General features: G+C 43.3%; 1 protein-coding gene across 1 annotated transcript in view; it reads right to left on the reverse strand.

The window, feature by feature from the left end:
* Positions 1 to 4865: 4865 nt before the first annotated feature.
* Positions 4866 to 23099, reverse strand: part of stk38b (serine/threonine kinase 38b) — a 23202-nt gene continuing 4968 nt past the window's right edge. Inside the window, exons 3-14 of the mRNA XM_083661663.1 lie at positions 22947 to 22998; positions 22560 to 22682; positions 22204 to 22287; positions 19623 to 19746; positions 17202 to 17356; positions 14291 to 14393; positions 13190 to 13251; positions 11029 to 11146; positions 10076 to 10199; positions 9715 to 9810; positions 9346 to 9440; positions 4866 to 8754 (exon numbers count right to left, since the gene is read on the reverse strand). Coding sequence (XP_083517789.1) covers positions 8612 to 8754; positions 9346 to 9440; positions 9715 to 9810; positions 10076 to 10199; positions 11029 to 11146; positions 13190 to 13251; positions 14291 to 14393; positions 17202 to 17356; positions 19623 to 19746; positions 22204 to 22287; positions 22560 to 22682; positions 22947 to 22998 — 1279 coding nt within the window. The 3' untranslated portion in view covers positions 4866 to 8611. The remainder of the gene's footprint in view (positions 8755 to 9345; positions 9441 to 9714; positions 9811 to 10075; positions 10200 to 11028; positions 11147 to 13189; positions 13252 to 14290; positions 14394 to 17201; positions 17357 to 19622; positions 19747 to 22203; positions 22288 to 22559; positions 22683 to 22946; positions 22999 to 23099) is intronic.

Consider the following 23099-nt stretch of genomic DNA (forward strand, 5'->3'; position numbering starts at 1 on the left):
GACAATTGGTCCTCAGGAACCAGAGTCTCTCCATACGTATAACCAAAACTTAAAAGTTAAAAGTTACTTAACTTAAAAGAAGGTGGAGAGGAAGAGGAAGACTTCCACTCCTGCAGAATGCGTCTCTTGGCGACGGAAGCTGGTGGGTTTTGAGTCCAGGTCGCTCCATTAGCGCCTCCTCCGGTCGGTAGGGGCGCCTGTTCAGGGGGGAGGGGAACTGGGGGGAATAGCGTGATCCTCCCACACGCTACATCCTACCGGTGAAACTCCCCGCTGTCAGGTGGAAAGAAGTGGCTGGTGACTGCACATGTGTCGGAGGAAGCATGTGCTAGTCTATGTTTCTCCCCAGATCGGCAGAGGGGGTGGAGCAATGACTGGGACAGTAGGGGGGAATTGGCCAAGTACAACTGGGAAAAAACGTGGTCAACAAACAACATAACATAAGACTAACGGTCACTTTTGCGATGTCAGGTGTTGATGCAGAGCTTCAGGTCATTGGCATAAGGAAAATAACTATTATTATGATCATCACAACAACTCACCATCAATCATTTGACATGATCAGCAAACTATCATGGCTTTTCTCCTCCCTCTACGAGCGTGTAGGAGGCCTAAGGCAGTGGGGAGGATTTGGTCGTAATAATAATTGACACTTTGTCCCAGGCTCATATTTCTTCATATTTTTTCTTTTAAACCTTGCACTTTTTAGTGTTGATTGCTTATAATGTTGACAATCTTGGAATGAAAAGTTTCTACTGTCTACTCATTGTAATGCATTCAGGAGAAGAGCGCCTGCCGAGTGACTAAAGTGTGGTGGCATATAGGGGTGTTCATCAATTATCGAAAATCGATAATTGATCGTTAAGGATTGGAATCGATCCTGTGGCATTTGGATCGATTTTTTAATTATTAAAAAAAAAAAAAAAATTGGACTAGGTTTGGGTGGAATTCGTTCCTCCTCGCCCCACTCCATTGCACAGCCGACTAACGTGAGGTGGAGCTTCATATAGTCTCTAGTTTTCTGGCTGGGCACGGGCCTTTGTGCCAACAAAACTGTTTTAAACATGGGAAATTCACACCGGCATGTGTCGGGGACAGCAGTGTTGGAGAGGAGACACATTGAAATAAAGAGTTCATTGAGAGAACACGTTGTCTTTCGTATTTTCTGCCATAGGCATTCATTTTGTAAAAAAAAAAAAAAAAAAAAAATATTGAAAATTTTCTAAGTATTAATATTATCGATAATCGATAATTGATCGTTAATTTTCACCAATTATCGATTTTGGAAAATTTTCAAAATGAACATTCCTAGTGGCATATAATTTATATATAATCTGTAATACCAATCTACCAATCATCTACCAATCTGTATATATAATCTGTGTTTATCTGTGGTCCAGGAGAAGATTGAGGCTCTGCAGACCGAGCTGCAGGCTGTGAGCCACAGCAAGAGCGTGCTGGAGAAAGAGCTGCAGAAGGTGATCACCATCACCTCCACAGAGCTGGAGGACTACCAGGAGAAGGTCATGGAGCTCGAGGATGAGGTATGCTATATAATTGTGAGTGAGTGAGTGAGTGAGTGAGTACACATAACTGCTATTCCTTTCTAAAGGGAGATCACAGTTTTCTCGTTTTTATCCATTGTTGTGTTCCTGATCACAACCCTGTCTTAGCAGTACATTTACACTTCTGTTGTCATGTTTATTTTAGATTAATTATATGAATCAATATCTAATTCACAGCTTCAAGAGGCGCGATGCTTCCAGAGGCGGATTCGGAAGTTAGAGGGTGCCAACAAGAAGCTAGCACTAGAGCTGGAGCATGAAAAGGGGACATTGGCCAGACTGGGGCAGTCCCACAATGCACTGCGGGAGCATTCCTACGTTTTAGAGACTGCCTTGGCCAAGAGAGAGGCAGATCTTGTCCAACTCAACTTACAGGTGAAAATGATTTGACATCTCACAAATTTCTTCCATTTTTCCTGCGGTAATTTTTTTTTAAATTCAGAGTATGGAATATGAATTTGATCATTTTCAGCGTCTTGAAAAATTATTGAAATGTACACAAAGTGTGCAAGAGAATGGAGGTGGGGAATTGTTCATCCTCATACTAGTATCTGGCTACACACATTATCTGATTGTCAAAAACCAATTATTTCACCAATGTAAACCTTTAATTAGATCAAAACAATTGAGATATAAAATCTCTTTTACAATTGTGACCTGGCCAAGAATGCCGCAAAGTTACACGTTGGCTTAAACATGTTGGCATGACATTGCCTTGTCACAATAGTCACAAGAAAACAACAGCATACATAGGAAAGAAAGAACATGAGAAAATAGTTGTGCATTGTGATAAGAGCAGCTTGTGATAAGGATTTCAGATATTAGAATAAACTTAAGCTACAGATACCAGTATTTGGCATGCATAATATTGATCATCAACCTGAACCATCAAATCCAGTCAAGAGCTAATAGTGATCCTGTTGCTTTCTCCCTTATTCTCTTCTTCAGGTTCAAGCTGTCTTGAAACACAAAGAGGAGGAGGGCCAGCAGATGGAGCAGGTGGTGCACACTCTACAGCTCGCCTTGGAGAAGGAGAAGACCAGAGTCAAGCACCTCAAAGAACAGGAGGTGTCCAGGTTCCAAGAGGAGCTGGCCGAGGCCCACTCCCAGCTCCACATCCTCCAGGATCAACTGGACGAGGAACTGGACAATTGTAGTTTTATCTACATGGACACTTTTTTGCCTCCCTAGCCTTTTATTATTTCCTTTCTCTTTTCTCTTTTCAAGAATTATACTACTTTACAAATATAGCTTTATTCTTTACTTACTTTAATTACAATGCCCATCTTGAGTTAGGCAGTTCTGCTGTTTTTTGCAGTTTTTTATTTTGATTTTAATGTATATAGTTGTCATTGTTCAGACTCGTGTTTTAATGTATATACCGGTAGTTTAGTTGTCATGGTTCAGACTCGTGTTTTAATGTATATAGTTGTCATGGTTCAGACTTTTGCCCTAGTTTTTGTATTTGAGTGTTGTGGTTCCCTGTCTAATTGTTGTAGTTCTGTGTGCCATGTTCTGTTTACCCCAGCTGTGTCATTTGTAATCACCTCCTTGTGTAGCCTATATATGTATCTTGTCTTCCAGTTAGTCCTTCGTTCATTGTCTTGTTAAATACACTTTTTACTTTGTTAAGTTCCTGTGTCGGCTGTCCTGCTTTTTTTCATCATAGTTGTTTAATAGTGTAAATTGGATGAAATTGAAAATGTTATCAAATGCAACCCATAAAATCAAAGCAGATGGTAATAGGCTACATGCACAACTTTTTTACTTCCTGAAATTAGTACAGCTTCTTTATTTCCTGTCCTACACTATTGGATGAACTGATTAATCAGGTGTGCCTGATCATTGTTGTGACTGCAGCACACCTGACATTAATCAGTTCATCCAATAGTGATGACAGGAAATAAAGAAGCTGTACTAATTTCAGGAAGTAGTGGAGTTGTGCATGTAGCCCATTCTGGTACATCTCCATTAGAATTCAATGTAGAGCGGCCTTTGGACAGTATGCTATCTTACAGCAGGGACTGCAAGAGAGAAAAGAGTCCCATCCCAACTTATCAATCCTGTTTGCTCAAATGAATTTCTGGTGTCAGTTACTGGTGGGAAAGTAGGAAGTGACAAAACAAAACTTAAGGGTAAAACTGTGTGTTAAACAGCAGCCAGCAAAGAGGTTCATCCATAAAATCTGTTGCAAACAGGTTTTTTCACTCGCCACTTCCACTCACCATGCCGGAGGGGAAATGTAGGTCTGAGCAGTTCTAATCAGTTCATCCAAATCTAATCAGTTCATCCCTGTGAGGTCACAGTGACCTTGAACTTTGACCTTTGAGGACCAAAATCGAATCAGTTCATCATTGAGTCCAAGTGGACGTTTGAGCCAAAGTGACCTTGAAATTTGACAACCAAAATCTTTTTTTTAACAATATATTGTGACCACCAAAATCTATTTTGTATGACACTTACTTTAAGGTGATCTTAAATGTCTCCCTGCAGCATGTATTGTTTCCCCGTGTGATAAGATCAAAGCCAAAACAATGCCTGGAGACAGTCACCTATGGGGGGCCGGCCAGGCAGAGCCTACAGCACAGCCAGTATTTCAATAGCAGAATGATGCCTCCACACTGGCACTGTTGTCAAGTTTAAATCATGTGAACTGTGATCAAGGAGTTTCATCTACCTCCAAGGTGGTGAAAATGATCTAATCAAGCATTGTCTTCCGGCCTGGGGCACACAGAACACACAACGGTGTTGTCAAAAGGCACAGGAGCCACTAGTTGAGGGACACTACACAAGCACAGCCAACCAACTACCCACATGGGGCGCAGTGCCCATCTAAACTCTGAACACCTGGTTGGCTAGGAGCCAGCTAGCCTTGAGACATGATTGGCCAAATGATATCTCTTTATTGTGTCTCTGATCAGTGCATAGAGAGGCAAAGTGACCGCCTACTTCCTGCTTCAGCACTGTACCAGGGATTTTTATCCGGCATTTATTTTCTCATAAACATTTCGCAAAATGATTATAAAAAATCGTTTTACTTGGTCAAACCAAACCGGTTCAGCTATATTTAGAATCAAGAGAGACCATAGAACATTTCACTCGTGTTACAACAAAGACACCGGTGATGAAGATCCAGTCCAAACAGTCCAAGTTACTGTTCTAACTTAACACTGTAAAAAAAAAAAAAAAAAATCCAATGACCAACTTAAAAAAGAATCAAATGGATTATAAACTCAGACAGGCTCAATATACCTGCAGTGGTTCATAAAGGAAACAGAGGACATACTGTACATAGAAGCATTCAGTATAAAAGCTTTATTGCAAGTTCTTAATTTACAGTTCTTCTGATATATGCCATCGTATTACTGAGAGGTGGATACACTGAAATCCAACGAATTCAAAATCCACACATACAATATTTGAAACAGTTGAAAACAGCACTATAAACAATGAGTAATGTCTGCCATGACATGTAGAAGTTATACATCTCATTTGTACCTTAGTTTTCAATATTAAGCAAATGCACAAATATAAATGTAACATACACACCCACAGTTCAAGATAATAAAGTATAGGGAACAAACAATGGGAAAACCTAAACATGCAAACTGTAAATTCTGAAGTAAGTAAAACAGACCAGAAAAGTACAAGCAAGGTCCAACATCATTCAGTCATCTCTCATTCAACCAAACATCAGTACGATTTTGACTTACAACTGATGTACATCTGAAGGTATAAAAAGGCTCTTTGGCTTTATTAGCTGGAGTTTCTGCTGAACAGTTGAGTCATACAAAAAGGGAAATACTTGTAATAAAGAGATCAATATGTACTCCATTTTGTCGCATCTAAAGATCTCAACAAGTGCAAAGAAGTGCCATCACCCTGGATTTCTAGATTAAAAAAAATGTTAAGTTAACTGAAATGAAGTGACAAAATGTATACAAAGATTCGTGTGAATCTGAAAAAGTGGTTCTTTAAGACAGAGGATACTATAAAGAAAACAAAAGAGCGTGTACAAAGAAAAATAACACTGTAAAAAACATTATGATGCAGCATTTTCAAGCACCGAAGCTGTGGGAGAAAAGGGAAGAGTTTTCCATCCAGCATACTGATTAAATGTCATAAAATACAGCTCCTATAATTTCTTGGATAAGGCACAGCAATAAATAAGCAGCAATGGATTAATACACACATCAAAGACACCTTAACCCATTGATACCTGATGCAGCATTTGCGTGTATATCCCTCATTTGTGTGTGTATCCCTTTAAGACCGCGTCTTAAAGGGATACACACGCAAATGCTGCATCAGGTATCAATGGGTTAACTACAACTTACAGAACCAGATCAAAATTCCATCAGCAATGAGACTTGAATAATACCCCCCCCCCCCCACCCATGACCAATTATCCCCTGTCTAAGCGGTCCTGGTCATCGCTCCTCCCCCTCTGCTGATCTGGGGGGAAGGGCGGGGGTGGGGGTGGGGTGTAGACCAGGCATGTCCAAAGTCCGGCCCAGGGTCCAATTGCATCCCGCGGACTGATTTTAAACGGCCCGCGGCTTGTCTCTCAAAATATACTATGTGGCCCTCCACACAGTATTGGTTAATCAAGCAAGTTCACTTTGCATTTTTTCCATTCACCTAACGATGACAGCACTAGCATATAGTTTGTAGACAAGCACCAAGTAGGAACAACACAGGCAGAACTAATGTTATCAGATGGTAAACAAAATCCTTAGAGTACAATTGTATAAAGTATGTGATTTTTTTTAATAACCCATACTGTACAATGCGAGAAGCAGCTGGCCCCCTAGTATTTTCACATGATCTAATCTGGCGCCCATTCCAAAAAGTTTGGACACCCCTGGTGTAGACTCTCACATGCCTCCTCCGATGCATGTGCAGTCGGCAACCGCTTCTTTTCACCTGACAGCGAGGAAGGTTCACCGGCAGGATGTAGCGCGTGGGAGGATCACGCTATTCCCTCCAGTTCCACTCCCGTCTGAACAGCCACTCCGACTGACCAGAGGAGGCGCTAGTGCAGCGACCTGGACACATACTCTTAATCCAGCTTCCCGCCCGCAGACACGACAAATTGTGCCTGTAGGGATGCCTGGTACCCCCCCCCCCCAACAACCAAACAACCAAACTACGAGGCTGTAACTCTACTGAGTGAAGGCAAGAGACACTTCTCCTGGTTTATATTTCTGCTGGTTTGGCATGTCAGAGACAGATACATTTAGGCTATTTGCATAGGGTCGCGTGGCGCTGTCCGAGGCACTGAGCATAGGAGACAATATTCCTATTTCATATTTTGGCCATGATGCACAAACACATGGACAAGATAAGGTAGGGAATTGTTCGCATCTACAGTAGTCAAAACGCTACTATACTGGCACCCACAGAGGGGGGGGGGGGGGGGGATCAGAAATAGGCAGGGCAGGATGATAACTACTGCTTTACTAAAAAAGATTTGCCCCCCTCGCCATTTTTAACTGCCCCCTCAGTCACTTCATCCTGGTGCCGGGCCTGCCCGGGCGCCCCGGAATAAAAAATGTTAGAAGAGAAAGATGTACTTGATGACTGATGGGACTAAAAGATTGGACATTTTCAATAAATTGACTGTAGAGTAATTTCTATACACATACAGCCCATTGAGCAGAAGAGAAGGGTGATTTTTTTTAAAGGTGTGCATCGTGCATTGTTGCGATTAGGGTTTGACCAATATTGCGTTTGGATGGAAGCTGCTGATATTCCATATCTTTAAAAAAAAATTAATCTAAAACTCAAGCATTCAGTGTTTCCCCCCGCAGAAGTGTCAGCTCAGGGAGGACAAGTCTCTGAAACAGCATTGATCATAGGACACAACCTGAAGGCCACAATTAGACTGAAGGCCACAATCAGGCCGAACTCGATCAGTTAGATTTTTGTACAAACTTCAATGAAGCTTCGTACGACGGCGTATTACGGCCATTGAAACAAAGAAAAGAAAAGAAGAAAGAAAATGAGCTGGAGGAGAGGGGGGAAATATTCGGGGAGAAAAAAATCTGAGATTAAAATCGTAAATTTACGAGGAAAAAAACTTCAGTCTGAGATTATAACGTCATAAATGTGTGAGAAAAAACTCTGAGATCTGAGATTAAAATCACACATTTATGGGGAAAAAAAATCTAAAAAGATAGTGTTTTATAGCTTGATAGTCTGAGCCCTCATCTGGGTAACTGGTCTGTATAGTGATTAGTGAAAGTAAGGTTTTGCCCTCCCACACAGGAGAGCCAAGTTCGAGTCCAAATAGCCTGTATTTTTGCTCTGATCTGGAATGTGTTGCACAAACACATTGATTTGGTTGGGCATTTATCTCCGTTTCAAACAGACACAACTGAATTTACCCTAACAAGGGTGTCATTTTAACCAAAAATATCTACTGCCTAAATAACAGTTTCACTTGATTTGTGTTGTTCAGTGACCCTAATAAGCTGTCATAGCTTTGACTGACATGGAGTCAGTATTTAATGACTGAATTTTCATTGTTATCCCTTTAGGCACATCTGATATCAATAAAAATCAAAACGGACGACAGTTGAGTATCAACATTGGACGATTCAAATAAAGGTTTACATCATCATTTTCTGTGCATATGTTTTGGATACAATATTGGTCTAACCCTAGTAGTGATTCTTGTTATCTTAGTCTTTTTCTTTTTTACATTTCATTCGACCTCAATGACTGAAGGTTGACATTTCTTGTAGTTTTTGTCACCCTTTTGTCATATTAATCAGACTGAACGATACTCCATTCTCCAACATATATATATGCTATATTAAATATAGCAGTGAGAGGCATCAAAGATAACTGATAGGAGGATTAATTCAGAGTGCATGCATTATTTCCATTGTGCATCTACCAACATTTTTTGCACATTCAGAGTGCATATCATCGACGGAGATGAAATACACACCCTGGCAGAATGCTTAATGCTGAATATTTGTTTTGGTGCAAACGAAAGGGGAAACAAAGTGTGAGAGGGAACGTTAAGTGGTCAGCGTTCATCTCTTGCCTTCCTTCATATAGGCAGGGATAGTTCCCCTGGCTGTAAGGCCCTCGAAGCGCTTGTAGGTGTAGTTGACGAAGACCCAGTCCTTGTTCTTGTAGTCGGCCTCGGGATGGCTGCTGGCTGCTGCTACGGGAGCTGGGGAGGATGGGAGAAAGGACTTACTGGACATTTGACATGGACTTACTTATTACATGGACATTTCACATGGACTCCACTAGATGTCACTTTTAAGGTCTGTTACTTTGCACTTTATCATTTATAATTGTCAAGATTGTCTTTCTGTCTGCTGCATATTTTGCTATTGCTGTGATCGCTGCGCTGCATACTGCACAAAGACACATTCCTCATCTGTAACATGTTTACTCACTATCTGTATTGTGCAATATAATACTCTGTGCAATTCTTCCAGTCGTTGCGGTGCGACCTGTAGTCACAACTTTTTGTGTGTTTTTAGTGTGTTTATTGGATTTACTTTTGTGTCTATTTTTAGAGCTTTTTTTAATGTGTCATCTTCTATGTGTGTGAGCTGCTGTAACGAGTGAGTTACGCCACTGTGGGATCAATAAATGCAATCAATCAATCAATCAATCAATCAATCAAGTATGGCTATTAAATTAATCTTGAATCTTGATGGGAGAAGAAAGAATGAACGATAAGCACAATGGAGAGAGCGTTGTACACAGATCTAGATTTTTTATTTATTTATGATACTCGTTTCTGTCTCACCAGTTGGTTCGAGGATGTCTGACTCAGGGAATTCATCGAAGTTGGATGTATCATCGATGCTTTTGATCTCTATGGTGATTGCTGCAGGTCTCTCTCTACATCGGAGGGGGGAAACATAAAAAGACAATAAAAATGTCAGTTAGATCTTTAGTTTAGTGTTTCTTCTTCCTATTAGGATTTTCTGATGTACATGTTTTCCTTTGTGTATTTTGCTGCTGTTATTTTGAACCGAGTGGCGGTCCTCCAGCGGAAGGACCAAACACAAACACTGCACTCTCTGAGTGCAGGCCACACACACTGCCCTCTACAGGCCACAAACACTGCACTCTCTAGCAGAATAGCACACTGCTAGAAAAACACAGACTTTACCGGATGTGGTCATAATCCACTCCTTCGAAGAACAGATTGCTCTTGATCTCGTCCACTCCTGAAGCCCCGGTCCTGTGGTCGGCCTCACAGCAAAACCTAAGAAAGCAGCACAGACACACATGTGATTTCACACTTCAATGCTGTATCACCTGTATAAATGTAAGGACTAAATGACTGGAATTTTATGTCAAAATGGTATAGCCATTTGTACTTTTAGTAGCCACCATGCTGCTAAGAGCAAGACTGATGTTGGTTACCGGTATGTGAGTGGGAAAAAATCAGCTTTGATCTGCCTGTCTGAACAAAGCTTTCATATTTTCAGTTGTGTAATTGCATGTGTGTGGTTGAGCTGTTTGCAGACCTGAGGATGAGGAGTTTTGCCCTCTCAGAGATGGGAACCTCTGGGGGAAACACTAGTGTCTCCTTCCAGTTCATCACCTTCTTATACGTCTCCTGAGGTGTCTCGGAGCAGAATGGAGGGTAACCTTGGAACACATCAGCAGACACACAAGCAGAATCAAGAGACAACAAGCACATCCAGTCATCCAAAACTCTGCCTATGCTGCACTAAGACCAATTCCTAATGCAAATCTTGCAAATGGTGGCAATACAGTGATTCCCATTCTCATTCATTTATTAAACAAATATGACACCAAACAGTGTCGAATTGCAAAAACGTCTTTTTCTTTTTTTTTTTGCAGTGTTGGGGAAAGTTACTTTGCAAACTAACTAGTTACTTTACTTCATTACTTGTCCTAAATAATATCTACCGGTATATATATATATAGAAATCATCACCAAGTAACAAGAAAACATCAAGGTAGCTTTCATTTAGCCTACCTGAATCACCAGTAAACTAGTCAGATCACAGAGGAAGCCTTAGCTGATCCTGTCTGGTCTCAAAAAATATGGTAGCCCGTACTCAACAATAATGTTTGACCCTTTTCTCTGTACTCAACAATATTGTTTGACCCTTTTTCTCTGTACTCACAACAATAATGTTTGACCCTTTTCAGTTCAAAGTCATGTGAATATTTCCAAGTTCTGCAAGCCGCCACCGCACAGCCAGCCTGCTTTTAATAACATCAGTGAGTCTCATCATTTTAGAGCAATACTTACTCGTGAAATGTAAGTTTGAAATAGTTACTAATAATGATTACATCAATTGAAAATCAAATGTGTTAAGTTACTTGTTAACACAGACAAAATCATCCGATTAGTAGCCTTGGAGTTCATGATCAACTTTGAGACATCACTTGTAAAACACGAAGAAGTATGTTTGGTGATAAAGTGACATTTGTGGAGAAGGCATACCAATCAACATCTCGTACATAATGACCCCCAGGCTCCACCAATCACAGAGTTTGTTATATCCCGTCTGCATGAAGACTTCTGGAGCGATGTAGTCAGGAGTTCCCACTGTGGAGAATGCCTTCGAGGAAGAAGAAGAATTACACATAACACAATCCCACAGGCTCATCTAAAGTACATTCATTTCCTACAATCAGACTTCTGTGCTACCAACTCACCAACTCACCCACCGTCTCACGAACAAGAGGTCAAAATTTATGAGGTTGATTGCAGGCTTTCAAAGCCGACCAGTCCTCGACCATTTGTCTTGCTAGTTAGCGATCTCAACTCATGATGTAACATTATAAAGGGCAAATCTATGGGTCTACTCTATGCGAAGCCAAGCCCTTAAACTGAACTGATTCTAATGAGACATTTCACCACCACCATCATCACCATCATCATCATCACCATCACCATCATCATCATCATCATCCTCATCATCATCCTCATGTAACTATAGGGATCCCCCCCCACCAACTATTTTTGATCAAATTTGCCACATGTAAAGTGAATATCAATGTATTGGGTTGACTGAGAATGGTGTAACAAACAACAGCCAGTAAGCAGCAGTCATGTGGACATAAACAGCCCATTGATGATGGAGGCTGAAGGACAAAGTCAAGAATTGAACACAAAACGGCTAAAGAACAGTACAATATTACTGGTATGCAGTCTCAGAACAAACACAACATGGCTTCATGAACGCACCACTGAGTCAATTCTTTCTACAAAACAAGTCGGGTTTCCATCCACCTGTTTCTATGCAAAATTTCAATTTGCGCATAAAGAAACTGAGTGTAAATGCTGCAAAATTCGCAAAAGCCTCCAAATAATTATCGCAAAAAGGTTTTCACGCTTGAGGGAGGTGAAAAAGTCAGGTGTATCGATAAAAGGAAAATGCGATATGTGCAGTGGAAACAGATGAAGTGATATTCCGTCTCTCCATTCAAAAACAACACAGTTTGCCTTGATCACTGCAAAACATGACATGCCGTGTAGCCTCCACAATAGACCTACACATGGCAAATAATGGTAAATACGCAGCACAATTCCTGCCGTGGTAAACAGAAGAAGACTGGGATATTAACTTTAAGGTGACTCACTTCTAGAATTGAATGAAATTGTATTCACTTACTATCTGCTCCGTGGATTATAACGTTATGCTTGCTGAGTTGCACCTGGTAATCCAGAAATGAAGTCTTGGACTATTTTCAATAATGAAGACTACTTAACAGCCAACGCCCAGTCTCGTCATATCACAGTGCACGCCCCCTTTCTTTGAGGATGTATAACCCATTCATTGTTAGGCTCGCCCCCTTTCTCTGATGCTGTCTCCTCACCCATTCACAGTTTACCACACATGTGGCAATAACCAATCAGCCCAAGGTATTCCTCTCCAGCTGATCCCAATCACCTAATCAGCGTAGTATATCAGGGTCCATGTTTACTCTGTTTGCTATGTGCTGTGTATGTGTCATTCTCAGTTGCTGATCATCATCGCTGAAGCAATTGTTTTCGCCCCACCTCCTCCCCTGACCACCACCATCGTCATGACTCCTGATTGAAGAATTCCCTATGGGGGATTTCCTATCCTATTCTTCACTGACGACGCCCTCTCATCATCTCAGGAGAGCGTCATCATATCATGGAGTCATACGCCAAAATTAATGTTGTATCATTAAAGCTTGTTATACTTTCTACTAGTCTCTCATTATTGAAATGGCGTTATGGTACCTTTGTCTACTTGTAGATCATCAAGAAACTTTAAATTAATAACGTTAGATGTGTTTAACAGAGCTGTATATCGGGTCTAGCAGCTGATCAGCAGCTCAGACAGCCTCAAACACCAGGTGATTGACAGCTCTATAATTCGCATAATAGCAGCAGATGGAAACGTGCATTATTTCGCATTTTCTTTTGCCGACTTTCTGAATCTGAATCGATCAAGATTTGCGATACCTTTGGATGGAAACCCAACTACAGCAGCCACTAGTTTTAGTTTTAGTTCGCTTCTTGTAAGCTGGGTTCTCTTTCATCCTCAAAGCAATGGCTGTACTCGCCATCAATGTTGCTCCAAAACGATGACATCTTCTAAATCACGTAATGCCACAGATCAACTCACCAACTGTCTCCTGTTCCTCTTCCACGTCTCAGCTTTCCTCTTTGAGTTCATGTTCTGGGAGGCTAGGTGAGAAAAGTCGCCAGATAATAGATATTAGATGAAACTGCAGCAAATAATAGAGAATAATGTTGTGTAAGCATAACAACCACCAATTTCAACATTATAAATGGTATAAAAGAAATTAACTCAAGTATGATGGTATGCACAATTGGACATAATTGAGAAATGATTATGTACAATATGAAAATATACAAAAAATATTTAAAATTCCTCCAAAATTCAAGATGTATGCATTATATAAGATGAGAACTAATATGGGGATGTGAAGAAAACCGGTGAGTTTTACAGCTGATATACATATTATGTGCAATGCAAATGTGCATATTCATATTAAACGAGTCTATACTGTAGACTACATATAGACATATATGCAGATGTGTTCATCTTATCAAATATTCAATTTCCAAATATAAATAGCATGGGGAGAATTAGTAGATATTGAAGCAATCTCAGACGAGGGAGTGCTGTTGCGCTGTATATCAGCACGGCCGTGATTCAGCATCCTGGTGCCTACGAGCGAATCACAGCACACAACAACAGCACGACCTCCAGTGTGATAGTGCTTTTATAAAACAGTTGTCAGAGCTATTCATCAAGTAATAATAGCATTGTTGTTGTTGTTGTTGTTGTTGTTGTTGTTGTTGTTGTTTCCAGGCCAAAATGGCGGCAGCGCTGTTGTAAAAAAAAAGTAGGCACCAGAACTTTGTCTCTTGGCTTCAATACTCTTTTTTTTGACATAACTAGCTCTTCACCTTTTCAAAACCTCCAGATGGAGGAACCATATCACAGGAAATGTGACAATATGCATTTATGGCTGTTCCCATTATCAGCAGCCTGCATATTTACAGGTGGAACTAGCAAACATACAGAAATATGTCCAGAGATATGCATCGACTCATTACATGCAGGCATTGTCAAGCACACACAACGTCGAGGTCCAAAGCTCGAGCAGCTCCACAGTAAATGCTTTGTGTTTGCTTGAAGCACAACAGTGTTCTAGTCTCCTTATTGAGGCTGGAGAGGCCAGGCTGCAGCACTCACTGAAGTCACTGGACATGCTGTGGTTCAGGTTCCTGTAGAACTCCGTCCTGTGGGCCTTTTTTAGGCCTGTGCAGAGCCCGAAGTCTGACAGCTTCACATGGCCCTGAAAACACAGCACACACACACACACACACACACACACACACACACACACACACACACACACACACACACACACACACACACACACACACACACACACACACACACACACACACACACACACACACACACACGTTGGTGTGGACAAAAAGACATGTTTGTGGAAAGTGCCACATTGGCTTAACTGGTATATTCTTATTATAAAACGGCTGTCTCAAATCGAGCAATCTGATTGGCTCACAGTCAATATACCACAGTTAGACCCAGTTAGAGTGAGTGGCTCATCAACAGCTCATCTCAGCTCATCTCATTTTTGCTCTTCGATTTACAAATGGTCCAGTGTGCGCTGAGTGGCTATTTCCGAAGGCACCCAAATTGACCAATTGACCAATTATTATTTTATGATATCCTTGTCTATGTTCACATCGCCCCCATCCTTCAGAACCTCCACTGGCTCCCTGTCCCACAACCAATCCAGTTCACACTCCTTCTCCTCACTCATAAAGCCCTCCACAACCAGGCCCCCCCTCCTACCTCACCGAGCTGCTTCACCATCACACTCCTTCATTCCTCCATGCCTCAGTTCCTCTGATGCTAACCTCCTATCCCCACCACCTGGGACCAAGCTCCGGACCTGGGGTGACAGAGCCTTGTCAATAGCTGCCCCCTCCCTCTGGAACTCACTCCCAAAACACATCTGTGACTGCACCGACCTGCCCCAGTTCACATCCATAGTGAAAAAACCCACCTATTCAAAACTGCTTTTAATGTTTGATTATTTGTCGCAATATTTATGCTATGTAATTCTTGTTTTTAATGTGTTGTTCTCTTTGATATTTTAACCCATGTACTGTAAAGCGTCTTTGAGTTTTTAGAAAAGCGCTCTATAAATTAAATGCATTATTATTATTATTATTATTATGTTTACTGTATATTAGGCACGACAACAACGCTGATCCTTTGCCTCCAAAAAGAACCGATTAGTAAAAAAGTAAAAATCAACTTACAGACTCAGTGAGCGTGTGCGTGTGTAACGGCATTGTGTTGGTGGTACTTGCAGGATTCGAACTGCCGACCTTAGGCTTACGGGACGGACACGCTAACCACTACACCAAGAGAGCTAGCTCCCTTGGTGGAGCTGATTAACGTGCCTTTATACCGGGGGAGTGAGTTTAACCAACCTACTAGTCGCTACCACTCGGGACTCACGAGGAATCTGCGCCGATTCACTTCGGTTACACTCACCCCCTTAAACTCACTCCACACCCACTGGGCATCCGGGTCACGGCACCAATGTAACGGCGTTGTGTTGGTGGTACTTGCAGCAACCCATGTTAAGGGCTTGCCCAGGGGTGGATTTGAACTGCCGACCTTCGGCTTACGGGACGGACACGCGAACCACTGCTGGCGGAGCTGATTAACATGCCTTTATACTGGGGGAGTGAGTTTAACCAACCTACTCGCTACCACTCGGGACTCACGAGGAATCGGCGCCGATTCACTTCGGTTACACGTGTGTTTGCATAACTTTCCTAACCTTGGAGTCAGGCAGGATGTTGTCACTAACCTTGGAGTCAGGCAGGATGTTGTCACTAACCTTGGAGTCAGGCAGGATGTTGTCACTAACCTTGGAGTCAGGCAGGATGTTGTCACTAACCTTGGAGTCAGGCAGGATGTTGTCACTAACCTTGGAGTCAGGCAGGATGTTGTCACTAACCTTGGAGTCAAGCAGGATGTTGTCACTAACCTTGGAGTCAAGCAGGATGTTGTCACTAACCTTGGAGTCAAGCAGGATGTTGTCACTAACCTTGGAGTCAAGCAGGATGTTGTCACTAACCTTGGAGTCAGGCAGGATGTTGTCACTAACCTTGGAGTCAAGCAGGATGTTGTCACTAACCTTGGAGTCAGGCAGGATGTTGTCACTAACCTTGGAGTCAAGCAGGATGTTGTCACTAACCTTGGAGTCAGGCAGGATGTTGTCACTAACCTTGGAGTCAAGCAGGATGTTGTCACTAACCTTGGAGTCAGGCAGGATGTTGTCACTAACCTTGGAGTCAGGCAGGATGTTGTCACTAACCTTGGAGTCAGGCAGGATGTTGTCACTAACCTTGGAGTCAGGCAGGATGTTGTCACTAACCTTGGAGTCAGGCAGGATGTTGTCACTAACCTTGGAGTCAGGCAGGATGTTGTCACTAACCTTGGAGTCAAGCAGGATGTTGTCACTAACCTTGAAGTCAAGCAGGATGTTGTCACTAACCTTGGAGTCAAGCAGGGTGTTGTCACTAACCTTGGAGACAAGCAGGGTGTTGTCACTAACCTTGGAGTCAAGCAGGATGTTGTCACTAACCTTGGAGTCAAGCAGGATGTTGTCACTAACCTTGGAGTCAAGCAGGATGTTGTCACTAACCTTGGAGTCAGGCAGGATGTTGTCACTAACCTTGGAGTCAGGCAGGATGTTGTCACTAACCTTGGAGTCAGGCAGGATGTTGTCACTAACCTTGGAGTCAAGCAGGATGTTGTCACTAACCTTGGAGTCAAGCAGGATGTTGTCACTAACCTTGGAGTCAAGCAGGATGTTGTCACTAACCTTGGAGTCAAGCAGGATGTTGTCACTAACCTTGGAGTCAAGCAGGATGTTGTCACTAACCTTGAGTCAAGCAGGATGTTGTCACTAACCTTGGAGTCAAGCAGGATGTTGTCACTAACCTTGGAGTCAGGCAGGATGTTGTCACTAAACTTGGAGTCAGGCAGGATGTTGTCACTAACCTTGGAGTCAAGCAGGATGTTGTCACAGGATGTTGTCACTAACCTTGGAGTCAAGCAGGATGTTGTCAGGCTTGATGTCTCTGTGGATGAAGCCCATCTGGTGGATGGAGTCGATGGCCAGGACTGTCTCCGCTACGTAGAACTGGGTCTCCTCCTCTGACAATGTGTCCTTTTTCATCAGCAGTGTCATCATGTCACCTACAGGGGGCACCACACTCAGACTGACCTGCTATACTGTAGCAGCTTGGCAAAATTGACATTTTTAGCTTAAACCTGCAATGAGCGCTATCAGACCTTATAACCAATCCTGAAACTATCTTTTGGGTTTGTGGACAAAAAGGAAAAAGAAGACATTTAAGGATGTCATCTTGGGCTTTGGGGAAAAAGTTAAATTTGTCACCATTTTGTGGCATTTTATAGACCAAACGACTAATGCATTAGTCAAGAAAATAATCAACAGATTAATCGATAATGAAAACCTGCCAACACTCCCGATTTTCACGGGCAATCAAATGTCTGTAGCAGGGTTTTAAAGCTACAGTGGAGATCCTGATATCAGAAGAAACTAGAAGACCTACTTTAAGGCATCCATTGGTACCATAATAATGCTAGCTTGTCAGGAAGGCGGCTAAATAACGCTCCAAACATAGGTTAGATTTTGGCGAGGGAAATCTATTTCAAAGGGGTCCCTTGACCTCTCCGCTCAATTTATCTGAATGAAAATTGATTAGGTACCACGAGTCTCCCCTTTACAGATAAGGTAGCATTTTTCCCAGCCTGGCATTAATAGCTTGTGGATTGATTTATTCTGTTGTTGATCATCACATTTTGTCTCAACAAATGTGTTAGGCATGCAAATACTTCTGATGAGTAAGGGGGGGAGTAGTCTCGGCTCCCAGACGTTTGGTGAGCTGCGCCACCAAACGTCTGGGAATTTCACTGTCATAAACTGTCTGTCCGAGCCCGGCGAGAACGGCCGGCAGCAGACACGCCTACATTTATTATTAGAATTTTATTTGGTAGCGGCAATGCCATTTATCATAGTCCTAACACAGAGCATGAAGCTGATATGCTCCAAACAAAATTTATAGCTGTTGTTTATTTTACAATAATATTTCCTACCCGGAAGTGGTCCGCTTGCTACTGTGAGTCATCAGCAGGCTCTGTAACGTTAGCCTCGGGAGTCTGGCTTATCGCTGGGGAAAAGACCTCTAGCCGCCGGGGCCGGATGAAACACGTCCTGTTAACAGGTTATGTTTGTTTCTACGTGATTAATATGTTTCTCCGCAAACGCGGCAATGTTTTGCGAGACATCGGTTCTGCATGAGAACTGCCCCCAGAAAGCAGGCCCGCCCACAACACTCATGATTGGTTCTCCGATGCAAGGCTTCCAACAGCGCCACCTAACGTTATGCAAAGATATAAATAGTAATATTCTCAGTCTTACAGGAGTGAAACGGATTAAGACTGAGGGCTGAGTCTAGGGGGGGAGAAAATGTTGGCAATCTGCTTTTGGGTATTTTGCCGAAATGTTTTTGTATGTGGATGGATTATTAATTTTCCTTATGCCCCAGTTCACATGCTCTGTTAATGAAATAAAAAAAATATTATATAAAAAACATACAGGGAAATACATCATCTTAGTCTTGTGTGTTGATCAGAGTTGTGATTAAAGGGTTGGGTGGGCCCCCGAAGATTTTCAGATTTCAAAGTGGGCCATCCTTGAGTTTGGGAAGCCCTGGTATAGGGTATTCGAGGGTTTTCACACTTTTAACTAGTCTCGCTGGCCAGCCTCCCCTCACTTCCGTGAGAGGAGTCTGGCGGCAAGGAAACAGGCTGCTGGTATAAGCCCGGCTTCCCCTGCTCTACAGCTGCTCTCCAATTGGAAGCGTCGATTTCGGACTTCCGCTCCCCGCTTAAGAAGCTCTGTCATTGGCTCCGACCATGTCAATCAGAGCGGCTTCCGCTCCCTCCTCCCTGTGTGTCGCTGTAAATAGTCCCCTGCCGCCGCAGTGAAAACAACAACGCTAACTAGCTAGCAAGCTAACGGCAGAAACTTACACGCTAGCTCGTTGCTACATGCTGAAAATGGCAAGTTGGATTGTTGGAAACTATTTTCCAAGGGCACTGCCGCTAAGCGCCGCCCATCGCAATTCCATAATGGTGACCAGCGCCGCCAGACTCCTCTCACAGAAGGGAGAGGAGGCTGGCCAGCGAGACTAACTTTTAACCAACACGATAAGTTTGCTTGAAAATGTCAAAAAAAGAGTACCATTATTATTAAAAGTAATTTGTTTTTACAGCACTAAGGAGTATTTTTTATAATGAAAGATTTTTTTATTATATTTTTCATTTACACACACACACACACACACACACACACACACACACACACACACACACACACACACACACACACACACACACACACACACACACACACACACACACTTGTTTGTTGTACCTCCAGGTAGAAACTCCATGAGTAGGTAGAGGTTCATCTTGTCCTGGAAGCTGTAGAACATCTTGACCACCCACAGCGTGTCAGCCTGGACCAAGATGTCTCTCTCCGCACGGATATGACCCACCTGGACACACAGACAACACCGTGACAGCACGGATATGACCCCACCTGGACACACAGACAACACCGTGACAGCACGGATATGACCCCACCTGGACACACAGACAACACAGTGACAGCACGGATATGACCCCACCTGGACACACAGATAACACCGTGACAGCACGGATATGACCCCACCTAGACACACAGACAACACCGTGACAACACGGATATGACCCCACCTGGACACACAGACAACACCGTGACAGCACGGATATGACCCACCTGGACACACAGACAACACCGTGACAGCACAGATATGACCCACCTGGACACACAGACAACACCGTGACAGCACGGATATGACCCACCTGGACACACAGACAACACCGTGACAGCACGGATATGACCCACCTGGACACACAGACAACACCGTGACAGCACGGATATGACCCACCTGGACACACAGACAACACCGTGACAGCACGGATATGACCCACCTGGACACACAGACAACACAGTGACAGCACGGATATGACCCACCTGGACACACAGACAACACAGTGACAGCACGGATATGACCCACCTGGACACACAGACAACACAGTGACAGCACGGATATGACCCACCTGGACACACAGACAACACCGTGACAGCACAGAAATGAGTCATGACCCACCTGGACACACAGACAACACCGTGACAGCACGGATATGACCCACCTGGACACACAGACAACACCGTGACAGCACGGATATGACCCACCTGGACACACAGACAACACCGTGACAGCACGGATATGACCCACCTGGACAGTACAATCAATCAATCAATCAATCAATCAATCAATCAAACCTTTATTGACAGACACTTAGTCCATAGATGTCACATACTGTATAGGTTGAGGCCACGTCTCGTCATAGACGCTGGTTTAGCTGGCTCAGCCTGGCTGGGGGCGTGGTCAGGGTGGGGTAAAAACCCCCGTTCTATCCATTCAGCAAAGTTAGAATTTAGCTGATAGCCCAGCCCAGGCAGACACGATCGGGGATTTAACCACCGCATTAAACGCACATCTGAGCAGACGTCTTGTGTTCTGCTCTAGAACCCCCAAACCTGTAGTTTAGAGCTGCAGCACTGTCTTTTGGTGAGTCAGCCCATGAGATATATGGGTGGTTTTACCCCACTCGCGCGCCAGCCGTTTAACATTTTGTGGGCGTTCCCAGACAGTCTCTATACAATTACAAAGGACACAAAGCAAGTAAGAGCACAATAAAAGAACAAAAACATTATAAAAGAGAATCATACCACAATTTCCACATATGTGACTGATATCTCACAGTGCTTAGCCCAGGATCATAATGTGACTGGTATCTCACAGTGCTTCTTAGCCCAGGATCATAATGTGACTGGTATCTCACAGTGCTTCTTAGCCCAGGATCATAATGTGACTGGTATCTCACAGTGCTTAGCCCAGGATCAGTGAGCAACTTAATAATGACATTCTGAGACACGTTCAATCGAGAGATGAACCTGTACCTCAGATTTCTCAGGAGTGCCTGGAAAGTGGCCACCCCCGCCTTACAGAACAGCTCACTAGCACTGCTCCACCTGGGCTTTTTCAGCAAGATGCGCATGCAGTCATTATAGGCAACCTGAAGTTTATGGATGCTCGCCTTCTTAAACTTTACCCACAAGGGGGCAGTATAGATAGGGGTACAGTAAGCCCTAAAGAGTGTGATCTTAACATCATCAGAACAGGAGTGGAATTTCCTGACCAACATGTTAAGCCTGAATGTATAACACACGTCGCTGTCTGTACATATCATCATCATCACCCATATGGTCAGTGATGAAGTGGCCCAGATATTTGGTTTGATCACAGACACATAGAGCATGCTCAGACAAATGACAAACAGGAAAAGCCAGATCCCTGTCCTCTGTGTACACACAGACAACACTGTGACACGGCGTGACAGGCAGCAGGCTGAGGCTTACTGTATGTTTGTTTGCTTTGTTCTTGCTCCTTGGTAAGTGTGATCAGAGGTGCTAAGTTTGTAGCAATAGTAAATAGCTTTGCTAATATCCGCGACAGCGTGTGGCTGGATCAGAGACGAGCAGTGGTGACAAAATAGTGCAACTGGTCAAACTGAGGCGGTAAACCCGGTTTATTCCAGTAGTAGAGAACGTTGACCGCCACAGTCTTACCACTGCATACTACAGTTGTTGGTGTACAGTACCACACAGCAAACAACCAAGAGGACACATCCTGCTTTGTCCTGATTGGCCTAAACGAGGCACTGCATCATTCATGAGGGAGGACATGTTTATTGTTGCCCTTTAAAAAATATATTTTGTATTGCAGTGACCTGGCAGCTAAATGCACATGAACAGTTTAGCAGAGGAGGAGGCAGCTGATGACAACAGTTTAGCAGAGGAGGAGGCAGCTGATGAGTGGACTTGAGAAAGTGAAGACACACACCTGCTCTTTCTCCAGCATGTCGGCCTTGCGTAGGATCTTCATTGCGTAGACGTGGCCTGTGTCCTTCTTCTGCACCAGACGCACCTGCAAGTCAGAGGAGGAACTTGGGCGACTTTGTGTGTTGCCACAGACTCAACAACAACTAATCTAAGTAAGATGCGGAGGAAATAGCGTGAACCTCTGTGCACGGTACGCTATCCTAGAAAAACTGTCAGGTGAAAAGAAGCGGCTGGCAACTCCACAGGTTATCGGAGGAGGCAGGTGGTACTCTACAGCCTCCCTGGTCCACGATGGGAATTGGCAATGACAACATTTGAGAGAAAATCGGGGGAAAAGAACAAAGAAAGTTCGCTCACCTCTCCAAAAGCTCCTCGGCCAATCACCTTGAGGGACTCAAAATCATCCAACCCCAGTCGAGTTCGCTTCAGTCGAAGGAACTCGGTCTCTTTGCGTGCATGCTGAAAGCGTCGCATTCGCTTCTGCAAAAACAGAGTGGATTCGGTGTGTGTGTGCGTGTGTGTATAATGGGTCTTGATTGGCCGTTTTCACAGCAGCCATTTTGTGCCTAAAAGGCAGGAAGTAACACAGGTGCAACCAAAACATATTTAGGGTTTTCTTCAACTTCCAAACCATTTAGGTGTTCCAGTGCTGGGGCCCGAATTAATGATTTGCTTGCACCTGTGTTTACCCTGCCTTTTAGACACAAAATGGCGGATGTCAAAAAGGCCCATCGTAGTACTCACCTCCTCATCAGGTAGCCCCTCTTCATCCATCACCCTCTCCAACTTCTGTTGCCTAATGACAAATACAGGGACAAGAGCCAGGGGAGAAATCTATGAGAAACTGCTATACAAATAGAGCGCGTCACTTCCTGCTTTTCTCCCTGTACCAGCGTT

The sequence above is a fragment of the Poromitra crassiceps genome, assembly GCF_964638095.1.
Source record: "Poromitra crassiceps genome assembly, chromosome: 27".
Taxonomy (NCBI): domain Eukaryota; kingdom Metazoa; phylum Chordata; class Actinopteri; order Beryciformes; family Melamphaidae; genus Poromitra; species Poromitra crassiceps.